This window comes from Sprattus sprattus (genome assembly GCF_963457725.1).
Source record: "Sprattus sprattus genome assembly, chromosome: 2".
NCBI lineage: Eukaryota > Metazoa > Chordata > Actinopteri > Clupeiformes > Clupeidae > Sprattus > Sprattus sprattus.
The window spans coordinates 67,554,411-67,567,331 of NC_137921.1; the positions used below are offsets into that span (position 1 = coordinate 67,554,411).

General features: G+C 42.5%; 1 protein-coding gene across 1 annotated transcript; it reads left to right on the forward strand.

Annotated features, from left to right (window-relative positions):
- The first annotated feature begins 4,461 nt into the window (after positions 1-4,461).
- On the forward strand, positions 4,462-6,807 carry six1b (SIX homeobox 1b). Its single transcript, XM_080832884.1, has 2 exons — positions 4,462-5,221; positions 6,258-6,807. The coding sequence occupies exons 1-2, from the start codon at positions 4,662-4,664 to the stop codon at positions 6,550-6,552; spliced, it is 855 nt and encodes a 284-aa protein (XP_080689010.1). The 5' UTR covers positions 4,462-4,661; the 3' UTR covers positions 6,553-6,807.
- Positions 6,808-12,921: the final 6,114 nt, after the last annotated feature.

A 12,921-nucleotide genomic window follows, 5' to 3' on the forward strand; every position in this document is an offset into this window, starting at 1 on the left:
AGGCACCAATTAATCTAACAAGAGAGAACTAATCCCTTGAAAAGAAAGCAGAAACACAATGCCAGGTTAAATGTCCTGACATTTGTCCTGATAATTATTCCATTACTTCCAAATCACATCTGCAGATGACAGATTAAAGTTGTATACCTCAACCCTTAATAACAATACAAACTTTATTTTCAAAGTAGTTGATGACAAATAATATTGCATTTCACTGCATGATTGGGCTACTCATGATTGGGCTAAGGTGATAGGACCAAATAATATCGGAAATTGTCCACAGACATTGCAAATCAGTTCAGCAGCAACAGACATGAAAATACTTTTTCATGGGCCTCTACTTGACATATGTCAACAGAACTCAATTAATTCAGGTCTAGCGTGGCTCAGTTTTACATTATTATTTTTACCCCCTCAATATGGGTACCTTTTTGAATGGTACCCTCATTTCATCTTTAAACTTGCTTTTGAAGTGTAATATTGTGCTCCGAAAAGAAGAATAAAAGGCTGTTATAAATTGCCATGAATGTTGCCACATAATTCATCCACATAGCTAAGTGACTGCACTGTATGTGTTGAGTAAAGGAACATTTGATATCGCAAGTGGTTTTACGTTTATGCGTAAAGCCATTTGGACAACTTAAATGTATCATAAGGGATTTTCGCGTAGAGGTAATGATTTTAACTTCTGCCCCAAAATGGCTCAAGTGTCCGTCTTATTCCATCTGACGTTTATCCATCAGACCAGAAAAAGGAAAAGAAAAAAGAAACGCAGCAGGAACCATAGTTTTTAATGTTGCAATTCCATTATTTTCAGTCTAGTATTTGACAATCAGATGCTAATCAAGTATTCCTATCTTTAGATATTATGCTATTGCTACTTATGCATTGATTTCAAATTCAATTAATATATTGTAGACACTTGCAGTCATAGACTATTCATCAGTTTTGGAGTAGCCTAACTGCATTGTCTAATTATCCTAATTAGTATTGAACGCATTTTCCATTTAGGTGAGATACAAAAATAAATGTGTTGATTATTTGGTTATAAAACCGATGTATTTAAAATGGTCAGTCATCAGCGTATTCATATTTCCCTTTAACAGTACATCTCATGGTCCGATCAAATTTCCTGTACTGTTACATCAAGCCCTTGACATCCATCTCTCTCTCTCTCCCTCCCACTCTCTCTCTTTCTTTTTCTTTCCCTCTATCACTCCCTGCACCAAAGATATATTGTGATGTCCTTCACTTTGCTCTTAACACAATTAGAATAAACATGAACGATTTAAGAGGGTGAAAACATAATCGTCCTAACTAACAACCTTTTCAGACTTGACAGGATATTAGCTCGCATCGATGATGTCGTATCGCATGGCACGTAACTGGGTTACGTCAACTGCTTGTTGTGTTTTGTACACATGGCCTCTTGGCCAGCCTACAACACAGCTCGTTTAATGCATCTCCTGCTCATAATCCTTGTTGTTCCTAAACATCCAACCATTATGAGCTGGACGGAACTCGATGGGATAAACGTTCCCTATAAACTAAATTCTCCCGAGTGCCCATCTCTGTTTTTCAGACTGGACGAGCCTAACGGCAGACTTGCTCTTTGTTTTAAGTTGTAATGTTGGCTATAGCCTATGGTGTGAAAAACATACAGCCCTCTGACATAAAAACACCACCGTTTTCTCCCCGTTATTGCTGATAATGATCACGCGCTACCGAGTATGCTGTAATCCCCCAACACATTCACATTCTTCAGTGAACTACCGAGGTTACTTTATCCAAAGTTAGGTGTTTCAGACTTCCACAGTCTGCAGACGTGTGTGGACCACGCCAGTCCTTTTAAAAGGCACATCTTGAAATGATCAGGGCCTGAGAACGGGCACAGCCCTTTGGCTTCTGGGCTTTTAGGTGGGGGCGCGTCGCAATGTGCTGGAGACATTACGGCAACCCGAGAGCCGTCAATCACCGGCCGCTATGTGCGCTATTACATTAGGATTTGATTCTGGAGCCCTAGACCGGCGTAGACGAGTTGCTACACCAATACACCGCAGATGTTGAGAGGAAACGCTTTCAACTGAGTGCTTTAACTCAACTATGTGGGCAGTTACAGCTGAAGACAAATGAACATATCGAGAGATGTTCAATAGTCTGAAGTTCTCATCATTATAAATCACTTTATGATCAGCATTTCATATAAATATCTCCTAAAATATTCAAACAAAAGGTTAACTTCATCAAAGTAAAAAATAATATTTTAATTGAATTTGTACCAGATTAATTGTCATGATTTTATAGGGAATGTAGGGATTTTTTTCGTTAGGCTATAGAATTTCGTTTTCAGTGTTTTAGATTATTATATTAAATTCTTATTATTAATTGTTTTAATGATTGTGATGGCAGCATTCAAAAATTGATTCAAAATTATTCAAATATTTATTTCTCCGGTGGAATCAATATTCAGTTTGTCATTAGGCCTATTATATTCCCCTTTTTCCATTATTTTAAAAACATTTCTTCTCCCCCCCCTTCTGTTGAGATATCAGAAGTCGAGCATGTCAAATGCAAAGACGCTCCAGCCATAGGCTGTGTGAGATTACTATGCTGTCTCAAAGACAGATGGGATGGGTTTCAAGAATCTCTTCAGAGTGGAATCTCTAGAGACGTGGGGCAAAATGTTGTTTTCACAGGTGTCCGGACTGGCCACAAAAAAAAACTAATTAAATATCAGCGTCATGTTAATGACCTGAGGCTGCGAATGGACAAATTAAGAGTAGGCTTAGATGGAAAATGAAGTAGGCCGCACCGAGTGATCCAAGGAGCAGAATAAGATATTTAGAGTATAAATCATATAAGCCATATGTATGCCGACACTGACCCTTTCCTTCAGTCTCTCTGAGGCGGTCTTGGAAATGGACGCCTCGTCTCAAATTAAATTATAAAGAGGTGCTCCATTCCGGCTGAGTGATTGTGGGCTTAGCGTCGCCCTGGTGTCACGTTGCAGATTTCGGCGAAGATAAAGAAATGTGATCTATTCCTTAAAACAGCGTCTGGGTAGCAAAGAGCTCGCCGAACACAGAACTCATTTACTAATGCACCGGTTTTGGATTTCACTGTACACACACACACACACACACACACACACACACACACACACACACACACACACACACACACACACACACACACAGAGCGAGAGAGAGAGAGAGAGAGAGAGAGAGAGAGAGCGAGAGCGAGAGCGCGAGAGAGAGAGTTGGGGATTTTTGAGTCAATTCTAAGATTTCTTTCTTAAGTACACTAACAACTCTTAAGATTTACATGACAACAGAGAAATGTTGAATGGTGTCTCGATTAGATATGGTATGACTACAACATGTTGATGAGTGTTTTCTATTCAATGAAGATGTAGCAAAAAGCCAGAAAAGATTTGGGATGGCAGGTGATAATTGGAAAGCGCAGCCCTTCCGCCTGCGATTTTATAAAGTGTACCTGCAGGGATCATCTCTCATTAAAATGTAAGATGCGATACGAGGTGTGGGTTATATTTTGGCACCATGCAGGTCAAATGCCTTGTAAACTATGGCTTTACATTAAACTGTGGAAGTCTTTCGACATCTATAGAGCAACAGCAACTATTTTTTTTTTTTTGCAGAGAAATTCTAAAGTTTCAAAGACTGCAGCTTTGCACTCCGTTATAAACTTCTAAAGGAAAGGAAAGTCAAGTATATTTGCTTGAGTTCAGCGGGCGCATGCACCTCAAAGCAGGGCACGGTAGCCTAACAAAGGGTTGTTTGCATAAATGCTTCTAAAGGGGACAGGCGCGCATCAGATGAACCAAGGGATTTATCTGTCGTCAGGTGCGCGTAATACAAGTGGACCAAAGAGCGACTACCGTTCTGTGCGCATCTGCCCTCTGTCCTAAAGGATAACCGTAGGCTGCTGTCAAGTGTGAAAACGGCCCATCTCTTGCCTGAGCTATCATGATAACAGCTTATCTTGATATGAACTAGAGCAGTCACCTTTGAAATGAGTCGTGGAAACGCGTTTTATCGTATTGAATTCTGCCTATTGGATCTTAAAGTGGAATGCTGGTAAATAATATATTAAAATGCAATACATTACCAAGGGCGCTCATCGTTTCATTAATAATTAATAGACAAAACTGGTTTAGTTAAATATAAGATCGGTTAAAAATGCCGGATAGAGGGGTTTGAATTTGAAGTACAGCCTGTGGAAGTCTGCTGTAATTGATTAGCATTGAGGTGCCCTGCTCCCTCAGGTAAAACTCGAGATGGGGGATCTAGTTTCAACCCATCGAGACCCCGGGGGAGGAAATGCGAGCGAACTTTGGTCGACTACGCAGCCACGATAGGGTGGCCTGGGAGCCAATCAACGAACGCGCAGAGCTCTTTTACCGCGACATGACTTGGTGTGGAGCAAGCTGTCTCGAAGCAAACGTCCTAGGCTCTGAGCGCGCGCCGTGGACTGGACTGCAACTACACCCACGAAATTGCGTAAAGTCTTCTTTCTAAGGGTCGACAGTCGTCGCGTTAGACACCATCTCATCTCTTTCCCGTGTCTCCATACCGCTCCTTTCACAAGGTAGGGGAGAGCGGTTTGGTTTTTTTGGAGCTAAGGCGTACCCATCAGACGTCATGTCAATGTTGCCCTCTTTCGGATTCACCCAGGAGCAAGTAGCGTGCGTATGTGAGGTACTGCAACAGGGGGGGAACCTCGAGCGACTGGGCCGCTTCCTCTGGTCGCTCCCTGCATGCGACCACCTCCACAAGAACGAGAGCGTTCTAAAAGCAAAATCCGTGGTCGCTTTCCACAGGGGAAACTTCCGAGAGCTCTACAAGATACTAGAGAGTCACCAGTTCTCGCCGCACAACCACCCGAAGCTTCAGCAGCTATGGCTTAAGGCCCACTACATTGAGGCTGAGAAGCTGAGAGGACGGCCACTGGGTGCAGTTGGGAAATACCGAGTGCGGAGGAAATTTCCCTTGCCACGTACAATCTGGGATGGCGAGGAGACCAGCTACTGCTTCAAGGAGAAGTCCCGGGGCGTCCTGCGGGAGTGGTATACTCACAACCCGTACCCCTCTCCCCGGGAGAAACGAGAGTTGGCAGAGGCTACCGGGTTGACCACCACACAAGTCAGCAACTGGTTCAAAAACAGGAGACAGAGAGACCGAGCAGCGGAGGCAAAAGAGAGGTAATTTCACATCTTGTGTCATCTCACAATCTTGACATCTCGACTGTTGTGATTTTTTCAGAGGAGGAAATAATGTATCATTATAATGTAAATTATTACACATAAACACATATAATTATTATTACTGTTATTATTATTATTGGGTCAACTGCGCTGTGGAAGTGTTGTTTGTTATGAACATTTACTGCCTTTCGGCAACTTGAGCGCACGTGTCTCTTAAAGGCGAAGGCCAGTGTCATAAAAACAATCTACAGTCAGATGAAAACAACAACAGAGACAGCATCTGTGTCCACAAATATCAGGTCACATTGTACACTTTACCTATTTACCGTGCTAATCGTGCCTAGCTGGCCGCTAGTTCAACGCGTAAAATGTCGAAATATTAACCAAAATGGTTGTTGAGTATTTGGTTACATACTGAGGCCTAACAGATAATAACAGGCTGTTTGACAGTCAAGCTATCCAGCCACGTAGAATAGGAATATAAGTGATGTTTCCTCAACACATCTAATGTTGAATTTATATAATTTTGTTTAATTTAGGCTACATTTTGTACCGTTTCGATTCAAAGACAGACCAATTTTGCACACAAAATCGGCAATGGTGTTCTTTTTCTTGGCCGCATTGTCTGTGTTATAGAAGAGTAGTACTATCAAGATGAGAAAATGTTTGATATTTTTATCAAGTATATTTAGTTAGTGTTGGTGATTTTTCACCATGTGACACAACGGGCTATTTGGTTATGCTGCATTGTGTCTGGCCTGTAAAAAATACAATGGTCGGCTTGTAGTCAAATATAGACAAATTATGGGAAAATCATGCAACCTGAAATCTAATTCTTCCTATTACACTGGCCTACATTGTTCTAGCGATTACTTTCACTTTTACGCAAACGTATTGCAAAATATACAGCATTGAAATGTAGTGAGACAGGCCTACATCAAGTTAACTTGGGGCATATGAAATATAGTTTGTCAATGGTCACTCAGTTCGTATATGGATTTATGTATCTCACGCTGCCCATTCCGTGTCACAGAGAGAACAGCGAGAACAACAACTCGGGCGCCAACAAACAGAACCAGCTGTCACCGCTGGACGGCGGGAAGTCCCTCATGTCCAGCTCGGAGGACGAGTTCTCACCCCCACAGAGCCCCGACCAGAACAACGTGCTCCTGCTCCAGGGTAACATGAGTCACCCCGGGGCGTCTGCTTACCCTATGGCCGGTCTCGGCGCCGCGCAGTCGGTGCACGGAATGCAAGGACATCCACACCAGCTACAGGACTCTTTGCTGGGACCTCTAACGTCGAGCCTGGTGGATCTCGGTTCTTAAACGATGGCGAAGCTTTTATTTATTTTTTTGTTTATTTTTTACGTATAACATAAACTGAGATTTGCCACTTTTGCTGTATATATATGAAATATAAAATATAATTCTAAAAAATTCTTAGGTTATCTGTTGTGGACAGGCACTCACTGGTAGGCCACACCATAGTTATACGTGGACTGACATTTGCCAAGTCGTTAAACTGGTCAGATGGCTTTAACCAAAAGCAGTTAATAAAACACATGCTCTTCTGCAATCGCATACCATCTCCGCTGTATTTTCTCCTGACACAGAAATTGCTTAAAATTAAGCACTATTTCCTTCTAATATTAATAGTAAACTCGGTGTAATAGTTAAATTGTTAGCTCGAATTTGTTTTGATACTATAAAGAATATATATATATATATTCTTGCCACAAAACAGCACCTAGTGGTCAGTAAGCTTGGCCTATATTATCAATACTGACTGACAGAAATAGAATGAGCTCGAATAAATTGTTTCTTTAATTCAAAATTATTTACCAAATTGAAATGGTTCTAGAAAATATAGTATACAACCTAAAGGCATGAGCGTATATATTTGTAAATGTCAGTATAAAAGAGAAATCTCTCGAAAATATCTTGTAGATGCGAAAGTGTGTCACCTCATAACAATTTGACGCAGTTACAGAGCAAGCAAAACAAAATCACTTTCTATTTGAGGAACGTAGGCTGCACTGTGAAAAAACACATCCCTGCATTTATTTGATTTTAAGCATATGTATACGAAGCAAGACCTTTTCCACTCTCACCGACTTCTTATTAATTGAATATTCTGAGAGCAGCTATGGGCCAATTCATGATCATCGCAGTATAGATTAAGCAAATGAGACTAAACCTGCGGCAGCCCTGCAACACCAATACTGATAACAACATTAATACAAACAACAAACAAAAGACCCCTCCATGATGCTTTTGAGGACCTGCGAGGGTCTCCGGAAGGAGAGGACTCCGCTCTGGAAGTGCGTGGTGCCTTTGTGGTCGAAGCGGATCGCAGGGTCCGCAGTGGCGTGTTTATTTTGCGCGCTCTGTGTTTGTTCTGGCGGTTCTGGGCCAGAGAGAAGACCCACCAGCTGGGGAGAGGCGCGCTCACGTGGCTCCATTCATAAATCGCTTATTCAACATCACAAGTAAACATCACACTGTTTGAATTGTGCTCTACCAGCTAACAATTAGTGCAAATTGTCGAGCAGTGAATTATTCACACAGAGCATGTTAATTCATTAAGGCAATTGTGCGTATCAGTGCCCTAATTTACTGCCCATACAACCTACAAATGATTTGAAAATGTACATATTTGTTTTTGCTGAAAGTAATATACCAGATTTTCAGCATATGCTCTGTAAATGGCTGAGTGTGGTTCTTCTGATATTGGACTATCTTCAAATTTATCTTCGCTAAAATCAACAATGCGGTTTAATTGTCTCATAAATGTAAGCCGCATATCTGTGACTGTTTACAGGAGTTAATTGGGACTTCCGGTTTAAGGGTAAAAGGCAGCCCCATCCATTCCGAGTTTGTGTGTTTTGCAGTCAAGGATTCTTTATTGAGACTCATGTTCTTTGGTGCACCGAAAAAGTTTGGACGTGGAGTAGCCTCCCACCCATCCTATGCGCTCATGTCAGGGTAATTGTTTTCAACAGAGAGCACCGAGGATTTCCTGCCCCTAATCGGAACCAGTTGTTGCCCGCATTACTCTGTGATTGTGGAAGATTGGAGGGCCAGTACCGCCCGTATAGTGGCGCTCAAACCTTCCTCGGTGAGCTTTAAACCGACATTTATCCGTAAGAAAAATATCTCAGTCCATCACGATGAGCAGCGATGTCACTCACTTTAAAAGGACTGTAGAGAGATCCTGCTTTATGTGAAGACGGGCTTTCATCTCAACTGCCAGCAATGTTTTTAGAGACTACATCTCCAAGCTGAAACAACATCTCTTTAAGTCTAGTAATTAAAATTCAGAATGAACGCGAATCAGAATTCTTTGTCGTGTATTTTTTCTTTTTTTTTCTTTCTGTGGCCTTTGCTGTTCCACTCAGGAAACTAATTTCGGGTTGTCACATTTCATCACCAGTCCTAGGAAGGCCACCTTAGACCATGACATCATGCGCATAGAGTCAGCGCATGTTTTCCCAACCACGGAGACCAAATGTCAGGCTTTTGCGGGAACAAAGGTCTTTTTTATTGGTTGTACCGTCGGTCTACATATGGCTGGAGTCTGCAGATCTTGTCCTCCTGGAAACAAGGACGCAAGCCGTGGGGCAGTGTCCAAATTGCGCGACCAGATTCTTGCCAAATTCGACATGGACTACAAAAAGACATATAAAATATCCATACAATAGTATCGCGAAAGCGGTGCAGATTTTAATGGAATTATGCTGTTTTGTTCTTGAATAGCCTACCAAAGTTTGACTTTTACTATTGACTTCCTCCATGAAAAGGTCACAGAGTTAATTTGCAGAATGGTATAAAAAATATCTGAGGAAGACAACCGTCAGCAGAAATTTTATCTGAAAATATAAACACACATTCTGCATCTCTTTTAAAAAAGTAATGTTTTTAAAATAAATATAATGTCATACCAGTTGGGTGATTTTTACAAATAGCAGCCAAAAAAAGTTCTTTTGAATTTGTTGTTTTATTAATTCACTAATAATAATTATGAGACCTGGTGCACAGCTCAAAAATCTTTAAAACCTTAACACAAGATCATGCAAATACCTGGACAAATAACTGGATATTTGCTGGAAATAAACAAGTCAGAAATGGTGCATGTTTTAAGAAAATTTGAGAAAACAAAATCAATCAGAGTGATAATCAATCTTATAACTCTTAACCCTTGGGCAAAACTAGTTGCATGCAAACTCAATAATTCAGTATGTGTTGGCCTTGTTTGAAAGGCTTTCGCAACCGTAATGTGGCACTAAGGTCAGCAGAAACCACTGTTACTTTCAAAATGATATGTTCTAGTCAAGTCACAACTGAGCTACTGCTGCTGCTCAACTGTTAGTCAATGTAAAAGTCATCTTTTCAAAGTTCGCCTTTATTTCAACCACTGTATGAGACATTCGGTCCGCATCATGAAAGGACAAACACAACATGAGAACATTCACAAACACAGGCACACATAACCCCCCCCTCCTCCACCCCCACCTCTCTCTTTTTCGCACACCACACACACACACACACACCCTCACACACACACACACACACATGTGTGTGAATCCACATTTACTCATCTTGACTTGAAAACAACCTACCTATTGTCAAGCTCAAATACTCACACACACACACACACACACACACACACACACACACATAGACACAAACACACACTCGCAGTCCACATACCTAGAAAACCCATCATTTAGCCACATTCGTCTTCCTGGTGATACACAGGGCATGAGAAATAGGCTGAGCGAGGGGAGAGGAACTAGTTAGATGGTACTTGCAGCGCAGTGTTCCCTCCGTGAAACCGTTCTCAAAATATCTGCTTCCGGAAGCTCTAGCTGGCTCGGTACCACGGCTCGGTAACACAATGGGCTGTTGGGCTCACGTTTCCCTCCCTTAACCTTCCCCCCGACCTCCACCTAAAGGCAGTGCATTCACCCAACCCAGGGCCACCAAATAAAGGGGACTGCAGATTGCTCTGGGGGCCAGCCCTGCCAAATTGACAAAAAAGACAAACAGAGTTTTTTTCTTCTTCTTCTTCTTCGTCTTCATTTTTCCTTCCCCTTCATCTTTTTTTTTCTTATGTGGTCTGAGAGAGGGTTTTTCTGAGGTAATGTGAGTAATCCCTAGGTAGGTAGCTACCTCCGGGGGTGAGCGAGTTATGAGTAAGCCCCATTTTTCTCTGGAGGTAATGGGCAAGGCTCCGGGGGGGAGGGGGAGGGGGGGGGGGGGTTGACACAGAGAGAGAAAGAGAGAGAGAGAGAGAGAGAGAGGGAGAGAGAGAGAGAGAGAGAAAGAGGGAGAACAGGTGGGCCTTGCCTCAGCTCCTTTCTTTCTCTCTCTTTCTCTCACTCTCTCTCTCTCTCTTGCCCCCAACTCTCCCTCTCAAACACACACACACACGCACACACACACACACACACACGCACACACACACACACACACACACACACACACACGCACACACACACACACACACACACACACACACACACACACCCCCCCCCACACACACACACACACACACACACACACACCACCACCACCACCCTCCTCCTCTCCCGTCACCTTAGCTCAGGTAGCCCTTTGCCTTCAGGCCTGGCTCTGCAGAGACTAATGGGAGGTATAGGCCTGAGAACCACACCACCAAGGACGAGAGACAATGGAGGCTCAGGGAAGTGAGATGACGCCGTAGAAGGTTCATTCACGAGCCGGAGACTTCCAGAAGGTTCCCATGCTGGCCAACTGAGCATGCTCAGTCACACTCTGTTGTACAACTTGTTTTTTTCTCTCAAGCAAACGAAGCACCCATACAAAGGGGGGGGTAATTGTTGTTGGTAATAGTTTATAAACACCTCATTAGGTTAAATCTGTTGTGTAATAGGTAATTAACTGCCACAAGGGACACGGATGACTTAATGGAGATAGTCGTTAAGGAGAGTGTGTATTGGTGACAGGAGGGAAAAGGTTTGGTGTTGGCACAGGCTTTGGTGGGACATCGGTATGACACTTCTTATAACCCAGAGAGGCCTTTCAGAGGGAAATAATCATGGCTGTGTTCTGCATGTTATCAACCAGGAGTAGGTGTACGCAGATAGCTCAAACTTAACTGCACTCCTCGCTAGCAAGAAGCGGGTATCCACTGGGAGGCAGAGGACTGCTCTTTATTGAGAATGTAAGTGTTGAACAGACACGAGGTATTCTTTTAGTTGGATGATGTTCCCCCAAATTGAGCGAGGAGAACCGCGGTGTCTGTTGGAGAGAAGAAAAAAGCCTCCAGCCCTCTAAAACACACACACACACACACACACACACACACACACACACACACACACACACATACATTCAGTGATATCACCTCATGAGAATATGTCCCAAGGTGCCTGTGTGTTTGTGTGTGTAGGGTATAGGGTATACACCAAACTGTCAAAGACAAGAGCTTCACTCGACATTTTTTGATAAACTAAGGGGTCACCGTAATGCACAGTTTGTTCATATTAAATGACTGTCCTCCCTCCCGCGCGCGCACCGCGCCCCGAAATGGCCTTGTCATGAAATCAAGACAAATGACGGCCCAGAACAATGCTGCCGTATCACGTTGCCGCCGGAAACACCGAGCCCCTGCCGCAGACGCAGTGACCTCATGTAATGCACACACACACACACACACACACACACACACACACACACACTCACAGACGCAGTGACCTCATGTAATGCAAAGCTGGCCGGTGACAAGTATATTCTGTCCTCCCTGCCACTGGCATGAGCGTGCCATTCAGACGAAAAACACTCCGTAGATGCAGAGGCCTAGATGGAGACTTGGAGGAGGCTGTAGTAGGGTATCTTAATAGGTTGTATTATAAGTGTAGATGCCAACAAGTAGACAGCAAATAAAGGCTGCAGGGTATCTTAATAGGTTGTATTGTAAGTGTAGATACCAACAAGTAGACAGCAAATAAAGGCTGTAGTAGGGTATCTTAATAGGTTGTATTATAAGTGTAGATGCCAACAAGTAGACAGCAAATAAAGGCTGCAGGGTATCTTAATAGGTTGTATTGTAAGTGTAGATACCAACAAGTAGACAGCAAATAAAGGCTGTAGTAGGGTATCTTAATAGGTTGTATTATAAGTGTAGATGCCAACAAGTAGACAGCAAATAAAGGCTGCAGGGTATCTTAATAGGTTGTATTATAAGTGTAGATGCCAACAAGTAGACAGCAAATAAAGGCGGCAGGTTAGCTGTTAGGCTGTATCTTAAGTGTAGTATTCAGACTTGGTTGGTAAACTGCATTGAACCAAATCATAGGTCATGACTGTCAAGTCCCTATTAATAAGATCTATACATGTTCACGGGATAAGTTGTGCTATCATGGAAGGATTCATTTCCAGAGTGTGGATCTATAAGATTTTATGACCACATTGTCAAATAGAGAGAGTGGAGAGAAATGCAAGGATAGATAGATAGATAGATAGATAGATAGATAGATAGATAGATAGATAGATAGATACATAGATACATAGATACATAGATACATAGATACATAGATAGCTAGATAGACAGATATATAAATACATATTTCATGCCCTCTGTGATACAAGTGGTGTTTTGTTTTTCCAAAAGGAGGTCTCATTGCATAGAAGCGGCAGAAACTCGGCCATCAT

Excerpts from the sequence above, each read along its gene's own strand:
- six1b (XM_080832884.1), top strand. The coding sequence starts at position 4,662 with ATGTCAATGTTGCCCTCTTTCGGATTCACCCAGGAGCAAGTAGCGTGC. Across the intron at positions 5,222-6,257 it reads GCAGCGGAGGCAAAAGAGAG|AGAGAACAGCGAGAACAACA; the intron begins GTAATTTCACAT and ends TCCGTGTCACAG.